Source organism: Danio rerio, chromosome 15 (genome assembly GCF_049306965.1).
Source record: "Danio rerio strain Tuebingen ecotype United States chromosome 15, GRCz12tu, whole genome shotgun sequence".
NCBI lineage: Eukaryota > Metazoa > Chordata > Actinopteri > Cypriniformes > Danionidae > Danio > Danio rerio.
Genome location: NC_133190.1, coordinates 17,725,400 through 17,745,252, shown reverse-complemented (window position 1 = coordinate 17,745,252; position 19,853 = coordinate 17,725,400). Strand labels below are relative to the sequence as shown.

Below are 19,853 nucleotides of genomic sequence, written 5' to 3'. Positions count from 1 at the left end.
ATAATTTTTGCGCTGCCGAAAAGCCAGTTGAACTTTTTTTTTTTAATTCTTTGGCAGTTTGAGAAGTACTCACAGATGATTGCTATAAAAACAGTGCTCACTTTTCTGCAGAGCAAAAAACGATACGCTGGTCATGTTTCATTTAAACCTGAATGTGTTTAGCTACAGCTCATGTTTAAAAACAACACTGTTGGGTTATGCTCATTTTTTAAAGTCCCCAACAGTTTAACAACTGAGTTTTACCATTTTTGTATCTATTCAGCCGATCTCCTGGTCTGTCTGGAGCACATTTAGCTTAGCTTAGCTTAGCATAAATCAGATTACTCAAAAAATTCTAAAGCATGACTCTTCTGTAGTTACATTGCATACTATCTGATTCAATGAACTATGCCAAGCTAACGCATGTGCAGAGATCGACTTAATGGATTTAAAAAAAAACTTTAAAAATGGACTTGTACAATGAGCCTATTTCCAAAAAATAGGAGTGTTTCTTTAAATTGAGTAAACTGCTATAAGCCTGCATGAACAGAAATTGTAAAATACTTTAATTTGTGGTTTTATTAATGCAAAAATACCTAAATTAATAACTGAATTTGCGGTCTTGTCTGATTGAGGTGATAATTCCAGCTAGTTTCCAAGACAATTTTTATTATATTATTCATTATCAGATATTGAGAAAACTAAAACTAATTACTTGAAATAAAATGAATTAAAACAATTTATAAACGTAAATAAAAGTTTTGGCAGAAATTCTTACTATATTAACTAACTATAGACAACAACTTAAACTAAAACAAAATAACAAACTAAAACTATAACAAAAAACTAAAACTTATAAAAAACTACCTTAAAAACTAAGTTTCTAGTTGCTGACAAACTAATATTTACAATTTCATTTAGTTTAAGTTGTTGTACTACTAAAAAGACTAGAAAACAAAAAAACAGCAACAAAAAAAATATAGTACTTAGTAAAGTACTTTTTCTTTTGGGATAAACCACTAGCTAACCCTTGTGTACTGTTCAAATTTACAACACCTTCATTATGTTATTGGATGTTTTTGCCCCATTGACTTTCATTATAACTATGTTTTTGGATTGGAAAGCTTTAAAACCAAAAATCATGCATTCTTAATTGTTGCCGGATTACCCTGTTGGGAGGAGGTGAAATCTGTATTTTTTTACTGTCGATCATAAGTTGGCTCCATTAATGCTTTAAATAGGCCTGTACAAAAAATCTTCTGACTTTTAATGGGATTCTTTGGAGTAAAACAGCAGTATGTGTGTGAAAAAAAGTCACTATAATGAAAGTCAAAAACAGCCACTAAAATAATGGAAGGCTATTATATTTTCCCACAGTAGTTAGGTTGAGTTTTTGAAATTGTACAAAGCATTTTCCTAAAATATGTGTTAAAATAAGATTTTTCTCTAAAAATAATTCAATTTGTTGAACACAGAGAATGATGTGGCCAAATTATGACTCAGAATCCCCCCAGAGCGGATGAAAACATCCCCAACAGCACACATGGGTTAATAATGAGAATGGTTACTCAAACTAAAGTGCTACTCCTGAGTTTAATAACATCAATATCTTATATACAACAGACCTTCGTGCAACCACAGCGAATCAGAAATTTCTACATATAAAAAAACCCCCACATAACATTATAAAATAAGTGAATAGAATCAAACAAAATGTTATTTATCCACAATTTTCTACTTACAGGGATGCAGAATAGTCAGTCACAGTGTTGCATGCTGGGCCGTTCATCAGACAGAAACCCCCTTTGAAACCTGGAGGACTGAAGACTCGCTGGATCACACAAGCAAAGAGGATTAGCGGGCCGGCCGGTCACATTTAGTCCAGCGTGGCTATATCTGCTCCTGTTTACATGAGCCGCCTGCAGTCAGTGAGAAGACGGGAACATTCATCAATGAGCTGAGCTGCACGTCACAGCAGAGGAGAGGACATGTGTGGTAATACCTGCGTAAACCCCCACCACGAGGACTGACACGCTGTTTCTGAAGCTGGGGTTGGACATACACAGTAAAATAAATGGGAAAAAAATGAGTGAAAAGTTGAGTAACACCATACTTACACAGTTAAGTCATTACACTAAAATTGACAAAGAGTTTATTGATTTGTATTACAAGCTTTTCACAAGTACTAAAATGTTGTTTAAATATGCAAATAAGGCATTTTTTTATTGTAACATGTTTATTTAAAGTTATTATAATGAATGCACAATGTGCTTTTACATACATAATCAAAGGCAAGTTTTACAAAAAAATGTGCAATGGGTTATAGAAATTATAATAATCCTTAAAAATAAGAAAATAAGCCAATAAGTCAATAGATAGATAGAGGTAAGGAAAAAGGAGAAAAAAAGGAAAACATCATACCATCTAGAAATACTATTAAGTAATATTGGTGGCCAATTAGTCACAAAGTCTCTGGAAAGGCACATAAAATATATATTTTCCACATAACAGCACAGTCCTATAATATAGACATATAAATTGAAAAAAGAAAGAACATTAGAACAAAACAAAAAACAAAATAAAACAAAAAAACAAACAACATAAGACCATTGCCTGTGAGCTTCCTACAACCCTCCTCCTTCTCCAAAACAAAACAAAAAAAAGCTAATTGACACACAAAACCATTTCTCTCACATGTGAGGGCAGGTGATCTATAAAAGGAGACTGTATTTTGAAAATTCTATGTTATCATTAAGCACAGCTGCAAGACTCTTATGGGGCAAAACTGCAAATAAACTGCTGAAGAGAAGATTTATCTAAACTCAATGCAAGAAAAAAATATAAAAATACGCATAAAAAAAACTTAATCTTAATCTTTTTTTTTCTTTACAAATTAAGGTCAGTTGAACATAATTAACAATTAAGTTGTCCCCAAGAAGCCTTAAGAATGGTGTTTGAACTAATTTTAAATAAAAAGTTTAAAAAGGCAGCAAAAGTCATTTGTGAGTATGTATTGTAAGACGTATAGGACAAGTTACTTTAAAAACGAATTATTTATCTTTTCTAATCACATCATTTAAACAGTATTTAAGTGACTTTTCCATTTACTTTGTCTTGAATCACTTTATGTAATACTAATTAAAATCTCTATAAATATCAACACATACTCAACAGATATTCAACTTTTTACATTTGAGTCAAACCCGTTATCTTTTAGTAAATAAAATAGAAAAACCATAAGAAACAGTATATGTAAAGTTTCAAAAGTAAAGACAGCATATTTCATATTGAACACTGTATATTTTTACTAATATCTTAATTATTTTTGTTTAAAAACCAAGTTATGCAAAATATCTAAACTATTACATTATATTATATTATATGATATTTGATTTTATTATATTATAGTCATGAATTAATTTCTCACTCATTTTATGATAAATGTGACTTTGATAACAAAAATAGAAATTATTTTAATATTTGTATAACAAAAATACAATTATTCCAATTAAACAGCCGAAAATCTCAAAACTGACCATTGCATGAAAAAAAAACTTGTTTTTTTGTTGTTGTTTTTTAGATGCTTGCTTTTGCCTGAAGTGTCTTGCCTTAATTGGTTAAGTTGTTGAAGCTCTTAAGTAATCATCATATAACAGAGAATGGGAGAGATCGAGAGAGAGAGCGAGAGAGAGAGAGAGGGAGAGGGAGAGAGAGAGGGAGAGAGAGAGAGAGTTTATCAGGTGGGAAAGAAGATTGCATAAGATGTTGCATAAGCTCATAGAGGATGTGCCACTGGACATCAAGACTGGCTTTAATCCAAAACAAAGGCACTTTTTAAAGAGGATGTCAATCTCTTTATGTTCATATATTGTCTGTTTTGCATGTTTATGGAGTTTGTCAATCATCATGCCCATCAACTGACCCGACAACCGCTACTGAAAGTCACTTTGTGGTACCATCTAGAAAGCAGCACAAAATACATTGCAAGGTCATCGGTCTTCAGTGTTCAATACTAGTGGAATGAGTCTCTGACCGTTCTCAAGAAACATTTGAAGACTTTCTTGAAATAATTGTTCAATCCACTTTAATTTGCGAAAAACTATCAAGGTAACTTAATCGATTTGTGTTGGGACAACATGAAGGAATTGTGTGGTACCTAGCATTTTTTACACAATCACTTAAGTAACCAACCAATATTCTGCAATACTGATTGTGCTCCATACAGGTGAGAGGTCCTACAAACCACCTGTAGGACACACTCTCTCATCTCTGTATGCTCAGTTTAAATTTAGTTAAGTTAAAAATAACTTGTCATAGTATTTATACGGAAACTCTCTGATGATCTTGTAAGTCGTTTTAAATAAAACCGTCAGCAAAATCAGTGGTTCCCAAAGTGGAAGTCGGGACCCTCTGGGGTGAATAATATTTTATTCATAACCTACAAAAGACCTACAAAAAGATACAAAAGATAAAAATAGTATTTAATAGTTGCATTAAAAGACAACAAGCAAATAAAAAGCTATCAGGGGTTATTAGGCTAGATTAATGACACAGCAATAGTGTTGGTTGCAGCAGATTGATTTTACAGCACATTGTTAAACCTTGACACCATTATGGCACTCACGTACAATAACACTACAGACCACAACTAAACATAGAGGACGATCTCCAAGTCTTTAAAATTAATCCAAGAATAGTCTTGTTCTGTAAACATTTTGCCCAGCACCATTCTCATTAATTAAAGTTAATATTACATTAAACGAATAAATGATGACTTTAAAATATATGGTTGTTAGACTGTTGCACTTTTTGTGTTGGCAATAAGTCATTTTACAGCCCTTTTGGTGTTTGCACCATTTTGTACAATGTTTGTATGTTTATAACAACTTTAGAGTATAGTGGGTGGCATGAGTCACTGTGATTGTTAGTAAATGTAAATGAAACACTTTCTATTTCTAAAAGTTGATAACAGGGTTGATGTTAACTGTAATTAATTAAAGGGGAAATTATCAAAACTTATTTTTTGAATGAGATGCTAATGGTCTAATGCAATTCAAATATTTATGCTAAGCTAAGCTAATAGTGTTTCCGTCAGACCTGGAGATTGGCTGAATAATTAAAATGGTAAAACTCAATTTGTAAAATTTGTTTATTTGTAAAATAAACCTATTTCCTAAAAATGAAATGTTCCTTAAAGATTGTTTAATAGTGATAAATATCCCATTTGAAATAATCAACTGTAGAGCAGTAAAAAACGCAGTTACTTTATAGTAACAATTCTTTTGATAAAGCCCATAAAATGAAATAGTGAAAAATGTAAAGTAAATACTCACTTGTTCTTACAGCATTTATTTCCCAAAAATATCTGATGGAATTTGGAAACATGTTTGGCATTTTACTTTCATAAGAGGATACTTATTTTAATTGTGAATTGTGCCAACCCTTATGAAAATTAACTATGGTTTTATTAGGCTATAGAAAATGTGTAGTAACAAAGGTTTTGATAACTATTTGCATTACAACAATTTAACAACAAATATGACGATACAATTTTAGTTAATATAGCTAACCCTTAGTGAATTCATACTTACTATGATATTTGGTTTTATTTGTTGCAAAACCATGATAAATTTTCACTTTCAGTTGATGGTCACCATTGACTTCCATAATATGTATCCCTTACTATGCAAGTTAATGGTGCTCGTCAGCTGTTCGGATATCAACATTTTTCAAAATACCTTCTTTAGTTTTCAACAGAAGAAAGAAACTCATACTGATAACCAGTTACAATCAGTACTTTAAACTATCACCATAAAAACTGCTGACTCCAAACAATTTCTTTTAAATTACTGCTCCTGATACTGTGATAATCAAACGCAAACTCACTGCAATTCGTAACTTTTTGATTTAGTGACTAATTCGTATGAATACAATCAAATTTATACTATTTAGTGCGATTTGCTCATCACCCAATCACAGCTGGGTTCAGGGGTGGGGTTGGGTGCCACGCCTCCTTTTTAAAATCGTACATTTTTATATGACTGAGCTTGTACGAATTAGCCACTAAACTGACAAAACGTAAAATATTTACCATCAATAGCTATTTGAAAATGTTGATTTATTGTATGCATAATTTAAAGGACCGTTTTCACATTTCCGTGTTTCTCAGTAGCAGAAGTCATCGTACTTGGGGTAATGTTAACCTAGACCGCAGTGAATGGGAGAGCACAACTAATTTTTTTTTTTTTTACAATCCTATTTACTGAAATAATTATAAAAAAAAAAAACTCCACAATGGTGTTATCAAGACTTTCAGGAAAACGAAAAAAAAATCTAAATATAAGTAACGTTCAAGGATTTAATATATGATGACTGTTAAATGTGTCATAACAGTCATGTAAAAAGGGTCCATAATTTAACCATGGCACTTGTAAAACCGTGGTTATACAAATAGTAATCAATTCACCAAAAAACAAACAAACACAGCAAAAAAGCATGTTTACTACACTGTAAAAAAAAAAAAGGTCAAATGACTGGCAGCTACGGCTGCCAAACAAAAACCATAAAATTATGGTAAAATTTCTTTGTTTAAATAAAGTGCAAAAAATAATAAATCTACATATAGTTTCATTAAAATATTTACAGAAAAACACTGTTATTTTACAGACTTTTCCTAGATTATTACTATCAAATCCATTTAATAAAGTAACACAATAAGAGTTTTACAGAGAAACACTGTTATTTTACAGACTTTTCCTAGATTATTATGATCAAACACCATCAATAAAGTGACTGCACTAAAAGTTCAAGAGAAAACAATGTTATTTAAATTTTTTTTTACAATTAATAATCTTGGTCGTAATTTAACAGTTTTATTTTGGATCAAAAAAGTTTGGAAAAAACATCAAACTCGCTCTGGAAGTCCCAGAAGTCATTGCGACTGGAGGTGGGAAGCGCAGCATTTTATCTAGATTTATTATTACAGTTCATAGATATGAATTATTTACCTCAGGAGTTTCCCTAAATGAAACGGTGAAAGTAAACATTACCATGGACATCTTAATAAAGGAATAAACACATTAAGGGTGTTTGTTTGCTGAAATTCGTATTAAAATCTGTTTTATTTATATTGTGCAGAGTATATTTATAATGTTTTTATGCAAAGTATATATTTTGAAAAGGGGAAAAACAATAAATCGTTGTATGAGTGCTGTAATGTTTAAATAATTTCCATTTAAAACGCGTGAAGGTCATGTGACCATCAGGAACGCGTTCTCTGCCCTCGCGGTCTCCTGAGTTCATTCTTCCGAGGACACCTGGCAAGACCGGTCTCCACAAGAACACAAGTCCGTTCTCTGCGTTCTTGGAATTGAGAAACAGCCATGGATTTGTTTGTAATCATCTAGGAAAAGTCTGTAAAATAACAGTGGTTCTCTGTAAACATTTGAATGAAATTATCTGTAGATTTATTATTTTTTGCACTTTTTTTAACAAATAAATTTTACATTAATTTTATGGTTTTTGTTTGGCAGCCGTAGCTGCCAGTCATTTGACCTTTTTTTTTACAATTTTTAATTTTTTTTTTTTTACAGAGCAAGTAATTACAATTTATTACTTTAATTTTACGTAATTTTAAATGTACTTAAAAAAACAGGAAAAAACACTGTAAATAATATGTCAATTGTTTTGTAAAAAACAGACAAATTGCTGTAATTTGTCATTACTTATATAGTACATAAAATAACAGTCAAGCCGTTAATTTACAGATAATGTTTGTAATTTTTTACGAACTTTTGAATATAATTTAAAATAACAGAAAAAATACTGTATAAATAATACTGTAATTTCCCTGTATAAAAAACACAAATGTCAGTAATTTGTCTTTAATAATAAAGTACCTAAAATGAAAGTCAAACTGTTAATTTAGAGAGATTGGTTGTCTTTTTACTAAGTTTTGAATATAATGTGAAATGACAAAAAATTACTGTAAAAAATTTAAGGATATTTTCTGTATATATATATATATATATATATATATATATATATATATATATATATATATATAGAGAGAGAGAGAGAGAGAGAGAGAGAGAGAGAGAGAGAGAGAGAGAGCGCAAAACAATATTATTACAGAGCAGAAAAAGTATTCTACCTATTCTAGAGCTGTCCAAGGTGCTGAAGGCCACATTTGCAGTTCATCCTGGATCATGTTTTTGTGTTTACATTGCGTGTTGTATAAGGTGTTGTTTTGTGTTAATGTGTTAGCTCTGGTGTGCGCTCAGAAACCCCCATTAACCAACTAACCTCTTTAGAGCTGATCATGATCATGTTACAAAAACAAGATCAGCAGCTCAAAGTCCTTATCCAGACACAGTGCCTCCATAAACGAGCTGCAATGCCTTATAAAAGGGATTCAATGCTAAATGGGGACTATTTGGAGAGTTTGAACAACACACAGCTTCTGGAGCTCTTGGAAGACGAGGAAAGGATGAGAGAAACCATCAGGGTCAATTTAAAGGTACACTCAAAAATGACTTTTTTGCTATTTGTTCAAATTACCTATTTAAATTGAGCTGAAACATCACAGTTCTTAAGTTTTTTTGGACAACTTAATTGTTTTAAGTTCAGTCTACTTAAATTTGTAAAAAAGGAATAATTTAAGTTCCAATAAAATCCTTCATGTTGTCCCAACACAAATTGATTGTGTGGAACTCAGAATGTTTTTTACAATGTAGACTAATAAAATTGTTTATTTTACAGTTTATTGGGGGGGAAACTTAATAGTTTTAGGTTCAATACAGTTAAATTTGTTACGTTAACTTAATGGTTTTGTGTTGGGACAAAATTAATAAATTGTGGAACCTTGGATTTTTTACAGTGTATGGTTGAAGTTCCAAATTACACAGCCAGTTACACATGCATGGTCTGTATATTATGATTTTATTTTATTTAAAAATAATAATTATTATATACTTTATCATTTATATTGCATTAGTGGAAAAATATAAACTGTATTATTATGTTAAAATACCAGGCAAATGTGTAAATCTGTAAATGTGTACACTTATATAGCAGACACCACTTAAATATTCTAATTTATGTTTTTAGGCAAAATGTTTTTAAACTGTGAAAACTATGATTTTTTTCCTAATTGAAATAAAAATGCTGTCATTTTGTTCTTTTTATGACAACAAAATACAAAGTTTTAACTTCATAAAGTTAAGTCATTAAGGTTTGGTAAATAACATTTGGTCATAAATTTGTCATACATTTTTATATTATTTGTTTTATTTTAGGTAGAATAAAAGGAGATTTATTATTTTTTTTAAATAAGGTCAAAATGATTAGCCCCCTTAAGCTGTATTTTTTTAATAGTCTACAGAACAAACCATCATTATGCAATAACTTACCTAATTAGCCTAACCAGCCCAGTTAACCTAAGCCTTATTGTATAATGATGGTTTGTTCTGTAATATATACATACATTATACCACATACAGCCAGCAACAAGCAGAGACACTAAAGTTTGACAAATATTCCTGCTGTTAGACAACAAAATGTACTTTTGAGGCTTTTTAGTCGAGAATGTAGTTGTTTAGATTGCAACTACGCAGTTTATTTGCAAGAATAGTGTCTATTTTAAAATAGTTACAATTTCTGAGAGAACTCGTCGGCGGCCATTAACCTGCCATACTGAGTAGACCAAAGACGGTTGATGTTTTCTGAGAACCGCATAATAAGTCCTAACACTTAGAAGCTTATAACAGTCTGATTTCTAACTATATCAGATCAAGTCATTATTAAACTGGTAAGCATACCTGCCAATATTCCTGTTTTCTCTGGGAATATCTTATACTTATATATTATATTATATTATATCTTATACATAATATTTTATACCAATCTCCCGCGACCATCCCGTTTTTATTTCTTCTGGAAAACTCCCATAATTTCACCCACCTCCCTCTGGTACAGTCTGCAAACACCCCCGGGTTGCCAACTTTGGTACAGTTTGATCGCTGCAGCCGCCCAAAACCTGCTGTATCCTATCCCAGTTCTCAACTCTGTTATTCACCCCCGAACACTGATTTTCAGAGACATGTTGGCAGGTTAGATGATCTCTCATGTTTGTATGTTGTAGTGTTGTATTTATTCCAATTGTCTCGCATATCACGAATGTGTGGTTTGTTGGCAGATTGAAATAAGCAAAGTCCGCACGTGTTTAGTCTTTTTCCTTATCACAAACACAACAGCAGTCTGATATTGATTGCGTTGCTTTTATCGGGGTTAATTATTGCAATATTCTGATTGCAACAGAGAAATAATGTAGACTGGAACACTGTAAGAAGATAACTCTGTAGATGGATGGCATTTCATGTCATGTTCTGCCTTATAATCTTAAATTGAACAAAATCAGCTCTTTTGTAACCACTTTAGAGATTAGGCGATAGAGAATCATTCAAACTCTAGCTCTAAAGTGACGTAGGTTAATTAGTAACGGCTTCTACTGTTTTGACGTCAGCTGCAGATGTGAATGAATAGTGGAAGAAAGTACTGTAGTTCCTAACAAAAAGGGGTTTTTAGACTCTCTGTGTATGATTTTCTTATTTATATACACGATTGTGCTGTCGAATTATTGTATTAACGCAATATCACAATCGTAGCAGTGCGATATGGTTGTATATCAGCACTGGTGGGACGCTAAGGCACTCAGCCTCTAACTATGGGCGATATACAGCCATATCACACCACTACTCGTGTGATATTGCTCATATATATTATGTTAATTTTCAGGAAAGTACAATTTTTTAAATTAAATTTTTTAGCAGGTGCAATTAGGTTGAATAAATTACATGTGAAATTTAAGCTTTAATGTGTTTAATTAGGGTTATTTTTTATAACTCACCTGATCTGAAGGACTTGTCTGCAGTTACAGCATCTTCAGAGGAGTAAGAAGATTTTGGTGGCGTCCAACTGTTGGCTGGCAGAGCAGAATTTAACACATCAGCCACGTCTGAATACCTCTAAGCTGCTTTTAGCTGAAAAGTACCAGATTCTTGGTCAGATCGTCTCTTCAGCGCAACGAAAACAAAGAAAGCTGGGTAAGTTCTCAGTGTGAAGAGCAAGCAATACTTCAGACAAAAATAAAAATGTAGCTATAATCATTCACACCCTGGTGTGGTCAAATTTGTTTTTCTGTTGAACACGAGATATTTTGAAGAATGTTGGAAACTGGTAGCCATAGTATTCATTCTCCTTTATCTTAGTCCCTTTATTTATCAGGAACCCTCACAGTGAATGAGCGGCCAACTATCTCAATATGCTTTACTCAGCAAATGCCCTTCCAGCCGCAACCCAGTTCTGTGAAACACCTATACACACTCATTCACACATTTACACTATACGGCCAATTTAGTTCAATTCATGTCTTTGAACTGTGAGGAAAACCGGAGCACCTGGAGGAAACCCATGAGAACACGGGGAGAACATGCAAACTCCACACAGAATTATTAGTACGCTTATTATTTTTCAGTCCATGACTGCGATACTTTTGGTGAAAATCTGTGTCCAAACCGTACCTAACCTACCACTGATGTAATGAATCTTGTGCAGAAACTTTCCAGCAGAAACTCAACCTCAGAGCTATTCAGAAGCGTCTGAAGGAGAAAATCCGTCACTCGGCTAGTCAATCCGAGGTACGTCAGATAAACGATTCAAAAATGCAGATTTAAAATCATGATTTCGAAGACTTGATTTTAATCTTCCACTTCTTCAGAATCTCTGGCAGAAGTTCACCGAAGGAAAACTTTTGCTCACAGACTTCGTTGAATTGCTTCAAAACGCTCAGGCATTGTGCCATCGACGCCTTCTTCAAGCTGAAAAGATCCACAATCTCATCATACACGCACAAATGTACCATCAAAACGCTGATTTTTCGAACGGTTTCCCTCATCTATCGACCACAATCAATGTTTTCAGTGGTGTGTCTCCAGTGTTTTTGCTGCCTGGTTTCCAGTCTCCTCATTTTTCTTCAACATTATTTCTTCCTCCTCTAAAGCATCATACATTTGGATTCCCGACTCTGCCATCCCAAAATGAATTGAGCCACAAACAAGATGTGTGTAAATGCAGCGACCAGTGGCCACAAAGACATGCTGCTTTACAGCCACTAGACAGGAATCAACCAAACACCCCACTAAAAGAGTACTGATACCATGGGACTATAAAAACAAGTTATACATGTTTCTGGTAAACCACTATAAACAGAGATGGTCATTTGCAAATTTTCACATTTTTTTCTGGATTTATAATTTATAATTATGTGTTTGAGTAAAATATTGTTTTATACTGTAAATACTGATGACTCCTCTTCCATATGGCCTATGCTGTATATTAGATATGTTCAGAAAACATAATACCAACATTTTAACACAAGAGTTCAAAAAAAAAAAAAAAATTTGGTGGAACAAATCTAATTTTCAATCACAGCAAATACTGAAAATGCCACTTATATTAACTATTTGGAGAATATTACAAAAAATTGAATTTTACTCAAACATATAGCTAATAATTTTTTTGGACAGTTTTGTTTAATTTAGAAAAATTCTAAGCAGTTAAGTTCCAATTAGATCGCTGATCATTTGAAAATAACTAATGAAAACGGTTCCCATTAAAAAAATAAATAAAAAATTAAAGACAAAATGCTAATAAAATCCATCTAAACCATAAAAATATTTTTCTTGCACTAGAATGTTTCTTTATCTAGCGAAAAATGTGACAATTTTAAGACAACTTAAAATATAGTTTATTTAATCTGGTCCGTCACATTTAGATTAATGCCATTTTTTTTTTTTAGATTTTATAAGGATCATAGCGCAGCACCAAAATAGTAATTCATTATCTTGTTAAATCTTTATACTTTGCCAAACTGGTTTTACCCGTAATCAGAAAAAAACATTTTAAAGTAATTTAAATACATAACTAAATTTAATTTTAGCTATGTTAAATTAGTTTAGGTACATAACAAAATGTAATTTACACTTAAATATTTAACTTATATACATAACTAAATTTAGTATGGTCACATATTCTTTTATATGTTACACTACAAAACAGAAAGACATTAGTTGTAAATTTATATATGCATATTATTCTGAAAAATGACTACATTATTTCTACCACATTTGGACATTTTATTAAAAGTTATTTGAATAATTTCTTTTCTACTTCCTACTCTATTGATATAATCTTGACCCTTTTGAAGGATGTAAACTATAACAATAGTCCTAATGTATTCCCTGTATTACATTTTGAATTTCCATAGCTTTCAAGAATCCAAAAAGCTCCACATATTGATAAATAATGTTATAGCAGCCATTTTAGCATTAAGAAATGATTAATTTGCCTCTTGTTACAGTTCTAAAATAGTTTGGTAACAAGGAGGAAATGTTCAAGGGCGAGCGACATCGCCACATTGAAATGGTCTATAAATGTAACGATGCCTCATCCTCCCACTGCTATAAATATATACATTTGAAAATGTCTATAAAGAATATTAGTAATAATTCTTTAAACCTATTTATATAAGTTATTAAAGCAGCCTAAATTGCAAGAAATGGATGCTTTGTTTCCATTGAGGACTTTTTAATGCTTTTATCACCAGCAGCGTGGATTACTGTAACGAACTCCTCACTGGCTTTCCCAAAAAGACTGTCAGACAGTTGCAGCTCATCCAAAACCAGAAAATCAGAGCACATCACATCTGTCCTCAGGTCTTTACACTGGCTCCCAGTTACATTCGGAATCAGAAAACATTTTAAAGTATTAATACTTGTCTATAAATCACTAAATAGCCTAGGACTTAGGCCTAGGATCTACATTATAGATATGCTCAATGAAAAAAACAAACAAACAGGTAACTCGGATCATTAGAATCAAGTAAATTAGAAATTCCAATTGTTCAGTCAAAGCAGGGTGAATCCACCTTCAGCTACTACACAGATGTGCTCCAACATTAGGCACATTCAAACCAAGACTTAAAACACCACTGTTTAGCTGTACCTTTACTGAATGAGCACTGTGCTTTATCCAACAGATCGCACTATATCTTTCTTTTCTTTTTCATCCATTTCTTTTAATCTGTTTTTAATCATTTTTATTCTTTGTTGTTTTTATTTTTTATACTTGTTTCTTTTATTTTTGGTTATGTAAAGCACAACTTAAATGACCAAACTTTGAATTACCATTGTGTATGAAATGTGCAATATAAATAAACTTGCCTGGCCTTGTCTACATTTTTTTAAAAGTATAAAACTACTCATAACCAGTATTCACCTATGCAGGTTCCATCTAGGCAGTAAAAGCTCCACATTAATAACTATGAATGGTTTCCTTCTGTTAAATCTTCGATGGCTGCGAGTGTGTCAGTCGATTCATCGGTTTTGGATGGAGGTCAGCAAGAGGTCCAGATCCTCGATCAGCTTCATCTCTCTAATTAGAGCTCATTAAACAGACGGAGAGGGTAAAAGAGAGCTTTTGTCTGGCCGTTGGCTGCTTTTGTCTCTGGATAATCCTTTGGTTACATCACTGTCAGTGTGCGATATTGTCTGCAGCGGCTCAAATTGGCCAATTTTCTCATCTGTCAGCTACGTAAATGCTTAAAGCCTTTGAGCAGCTCATTCTGACAGACATTAAACGTGCTCGACAATGTACGAAACTTTCAAAAACAATCACCTGTAAGTGGAACAACGTGCACAATTCTTTATTACAAAAATATTTCATTGCTGTAAATAAACTATTTTTAATGCATTTTTTAAAAACATTATCAAAAGTGTTCATAAAAAAGTCCATACCATACTGTGCCATAAATCAAATAAATAATAATCAGAAATTTACACTCACATACTGTAAAAAACATTAAAAGCACACACAAATAAGACTGTACTAACTTTCTTCTGTAAACTTTGAAGCAAATATTTTAGCAATTCTTCTGGTCTCTTCACTCCTCTGTGATGGTGGGATGCTGGGCCTGGAGCGAGGCTTTCTTTGATAGGGATTTCCAGGATTTCCAGTATCCTAAAAAATTCATTGTGACAACAAAACAATACAAATGAAGAACCATATTGTCACAAGGGGCATGGCCGAGAGCCATGGGAATGGAGCGAGACCGCTCGCATATGTTAATGAGCATCACCTGTTTGCACAACAGTCTCGAGTCTCAGAGGAATGGAGGAAAATATCAAGCCTGTTTCTTAATATTCTTAAGCAATCTTGTTTTCTCTTGTAGCATCATCATCATCAAAGTTCAGTTCCAAATCTTGCAAGAACAGAGGATGCGTGAAAGATGCAGGATGTGCTATTGATATTGAGGATGCATCGATGCAGACTTGAGCACAGAACTCGCTCTAAAAGTCATTGCGGCTAAATCAAGGAGCTGGAAATTGCAGCATTTCATAAAGATTTATTAATAAGAGATATAATCATACTCTATAATCAGAGTTATGACTGATTTATCTCAGGAGTTTTCCTAAATATTACGGTGAAGGAAAACATTACCATGAAAATCTTAATAAAGGCATAAACACATTAACAGTGTTTATTTGCGGAAATTCATATTAAAATCAGTTTTATTTGTGTGGTATATGAATGCTAGGATGAATGCAGCATCTTATTTCTCACAGGACGCGTTCTGTGTTCTCGCAGTCCCCAGAATTTGTTCTGAAGTCACTTGACAAGACCAGTCTTCAAGAGAACACAAGTCCGTTCTTTGCGTTCCTAGAATTGAGAAACAGCTAAAATGTCCAGGCCTGGTCCTCTCTCATTTTCCACTGTTGTCACTCCTTCTTTTAAGATTTCAGAGCTCCTCCGTGAGACTCAAAACAGGTGGAGCACACTCGTTAACACTCATACCACCAGCCTCGAACCTTGCTCATGGCTCCCAGCCAGCCCTACTTACTACACATATCATGGTACATGAACTTTGAAGACTGAGATCACAAGATAAAGTTAAGCCATTATGGACCACATATGAAAGTATCTGTGCACGCACACACGCACGCACGCACGCACGCACGCACACCTACCTACCTACCTACCTACCTACCTACCTACCTACCTACCTACCTACCTACCTACCTATCTATCTATCTATCTATCTATCTATCTATCTATCTATCTATCTATCTATCTATCTATCTATCTATCTATCTATCTATCTATCTATCTATCTATCTATCTATCTATCTATCTATCTATCTATCTATCTATCTATATATTTGTGAGTGTGTGTGTGTTGAGCTATATATATATATATATATATATATATATATATATATATATATATATATATATAAAATTAATTAACAGATGCATAGAACGTTTGACAGAATAGATATACTAATGGATGAAGAGAATACAACACACTGAACAATTTACTGACACACAGACAGAACAATAGCTAAGAAAGGATAGATTAATAAAACTATAGATAGAATAATATATAGAATATATTGATAGAATATATACATATAGAATGTTAGATCAGAAAGACAGATAGGTATAATAATAAATATTATGATAGCTGTGTATATTAGAATGCATGTCCATGTGCTGAAACAAGGCCCAGCACAAGTAAATGTCCCATCAATCAACATTCAAATTAGAGATGCTTTTAGGTGAAAATGAAAGTAATGTGATCTGCATATCAGATGGGTCCAGAGGTCCAGGAACAGAACTAGCATGATGTGCGGGCGATCTGATGAAGTGCTCATCTCAAATAAATTCTTGCTTCTCGACTCTTAAACTCAATTATAACCAATAGTTTCGACCATCTGTCCAACTTCACAAGCATTCAAGCAGTTAGGAGGATTTAAACATTCAGGAAATTGTGTTGTCTGTAACTTCCACATTGTGCTACATCTCCACAGCATTTTGAATGAAAAACATTTTATCCCTGCTCTCCGTGCTTTTAATAGAATTTAAACAACAAACGACAACAAAATCACTCACTCCACTCTTGACCGAATAGCTATAAAGGCTACTGTAGCTCAATAATGGCAAACATTTCATTTATACATTGAAGATATTATATTTGATTATATTTTTCCTGTTTCAGTTTATATTAGTATTATCTTTGCTATATTCATTTGTATTGTATTTAGCTCTAAGATTTTTTCCCCTTTACTTTTTTTTGGCAGTGCTATCTATAACATATTATAACATATCATAAACAATACCAAAAAAGTGACCCTAAAACCGAAAACCAAACCGAATCTTGAGAACTCTATATTGTTGCCCCTCTAATCACGATAGCTACAGAATGATGGATTGAACGGTGGATTAGACAGACAAACAGTTCGATTACTCACAGACTCAGCTGTTGGAAAAACAGGCGCCATCCTCAAAGCCCTCATGGACGCCTCCAGATGGTGAGTTGACAGGAAGAAATTTGGAATATCAACAGATTCCAAACTGCAAATAGGGGTTCAGGACAACACAACCATACTATCCCTTCATGCCTGCAGCGGTTTAACATACCACCATCATACAAGTAGATTCACCTTTGAAAATAGAGCATCTGCTCATTGGTGGCATCAATATTACAGTGTATAATATGCTGTTAAATTCATTTGAATACTTCTACAATACAGAAAACCAAAATATCCACACAAAGCTTCAAAGGATACATTTTGGTTGTCTTCTCATCATGTTTGTCATCTGCTTCTGAGGCAGACTCTGCAGAGGGAGATGATATTGGCCTTTCAATCGCTTCTTCAGGCCCACTGTTGCTCAGCTCACAATCCTCTGCCTCACTGATACTAGAAAGAGCATCATCTCCATCAAGACCATCTGGAGAAGCCTGCTGTACCTGCTGTTCTGTTTCAACAGCACCAGCTCCCCTAAACATCTCCTGACCAGTTGGAGATCTTTCTGAAACATCTGAATCAGAATCAGTCTCTTGGGATTCTGCAGTTAGTGGGTTATTGTCACTTCTGTTTCTCTGCTCTCCTCCAATGTGGATGCTGTGGTCCTGAGAATGACGGTGCACAGACTCTAGACTCTCTAGAGAGCTCATATCTGGGTCAGACAGCAAGCTGGTCCAGGGGCTGGTTCTGTCTGTGACTGAAGTGACCTCATTTAATGTTCTGGGCTGAATTAAAGTTTCCTCAAAGTCTACATGCTCATCCTGGTCTTTATCTTCATCATCATCACTGGAGATGTGATCGTTTTTTTCTTCATCTTCTGGAGCAGCTACTGAGTGTCTGGTCTCTGTAGGAGCAGGAGAGCTGAAGGGCGAGACTTCATTTTCATCCTCCAGCATCATGTCAGAGTGTTTATGAAAGTGTGGTTCTGTCTCACAGCTGTACGACTCTGTTAGAATCAGCTGATCAGCTCCAGAGGTTAAACGCTTATCAGCCACATCAGGAGTAGTGGTGGTGCTTTTAAGGATAACAGGTGCTTCTTCAGGCTGATGTTCACTTAAACCTGATTTAAGATAAAATATCATGAGAAAAATGACCTAAATAAATAGGATATCACTATCTATCCCTGATATACTTCAAACTAAACTACACATATAGTGCTCAGCATAAACAACTTCACCCCCTTCTGTTAATGAACATGTTTTATCCATCTCTCATTGAATATACTGTAGCCAATACTGTTTAGGTCATTTTAAAAACAGGTTTATTAAACATTTACTTAATATCCATTAAAAGAAGTAGTTTGGCCAGCTAACATCTTTGAAATTAAAAGACAATACATTTAAATTCAAACAACTTATTGCAAAAAATAAAAATACACACAGACAAACTACGAAAATCTAAACTAAATTTAAAACAACTGTGTTTCTCTTGATTTTTCCTGTTTATTAATATTCTATTGAATGTTGTTTTAAATTGTTATTATTCATTTTAATTTGGGTGTAGTCATATTTGGCACTGTCACTTTAAGGTTTTTTCCTAGATTTGTTTCAGTTTTTACTTTGATACTGACTAATCCAATGTATGTACATGCATAGACAGACAGGTTGACAGACATAACCTGTGTTGGGGAAGCTACTTAAAAAAAGGACTTCATCGCTGATTACTAGGCCCACATGAAATCTGAGCGCAGAAATTAAGCTCATAATTGAGTATTTATTTACTTATGTAAATGTCTTTAAATTTATATTAATTCAGTTTTTTATATTAATTTCAGTAATATTATTGACCAATATGAAAATTTGCATATGATTTACCTACAATACATTTTGTAAAGTAATATTTGTCTTTCAGTTGATATATTATATGAGAGACTTGCTTTGTTTATCAAATAACTGGATCTAATTGGATTTGCTTTGTAAACATTAAATAAAAGTTTAAAATGTATTTTTTAATTTCATTTATCATGTTTTATTTACCATACTCCCAAAATCGTTCTGCATAAATCAGCAGATTTTTATTTTTTACAAAATTCCCTGCAAAAATAGCAAAAAACAACGTCTGCAGAAAAATTAAGTAATTCATTACTTCACTTCTTTTAATCAAAAAAGTCATTTATTTACAGTAACTAGTTACTTTGTAAGTATGTTACATTCAACATTGGATAGAACATATATAAAAAAATTTGACGTGAGAGACATAACGTGAAATTGATCATGCAAGCTTATGCACATTGAGATGATCAGATCCTTTCCTAACTGCGGTTTTCTCACAGCTGTCATTTTTAATTCTTTATTCTGTTGAGGGGAAAACGTGCAGCACATGTTTTCATGTCCACCTAAACAAGGCTAACTTTAGGATGTTTGCAACCAGTATGCAGTAGGCTTGGGCGGTATTACGGTATTATGGTATACCGCGGGATCTAAAAATAGCAACGGTGTCAGTTTCAATACC

At 33.2% G+C, this 19,853-nt stretch overlaps 1 protein-coding gene and 1 long non-coding RNA gene across 4 annotated transcripts in view; one reads left to right on the top strand and one right to left on the bottom strand.

The window, feature by feature from the left end:
- The window catches only part of c2cd3 (C2 domain containing 3 centriole elongation regulator), a 453,012-nt gene that overhangs the window by 252 nt on the left and 432,907 nt on the right, over nt 1-19,853 (bottom strand). Inside the window, exons 32-37 of one of the 3 annotated variants that reach the window (XM_073923465.1) lie at nt 17,664-18,462; nt 17,346-17,448; nt 14,928-15,054; nt 10,886-10,960; nt 1,982-2,025; nt 1,722-1,898 (exon numbers count right to left, since the gene is read on the bottom strand). In XM_073923465.1, coding sequence (XP_073779566.1) covers nt 1,737-1,898; nt 1,982-2,025; nt 10,886-10,960; nt 14,928-15,054; nt 17,346-17,448; nt 17,664-18,462 — 1,310 coding nt within the window. In that variant the 3' untranslated portion in view covers nt 1,722-1,736. The other 2 variants (XM_073923466.1, XM_073923467.1) reach the window with 2 other exon arrangements.
- LOC137490504 (uncharacterized) lies at nt 8,111-14,268 on the top strand. The gene is made up of 4 exons (XR_011010046.2): nt 8,111-8,497; nt 10,910-11,081; nt 11,593-11,675; nt 11,756-14,268. It is a non-coding gene; the product is annotated as an uncharacterized lncRNA (long non-coding RNA).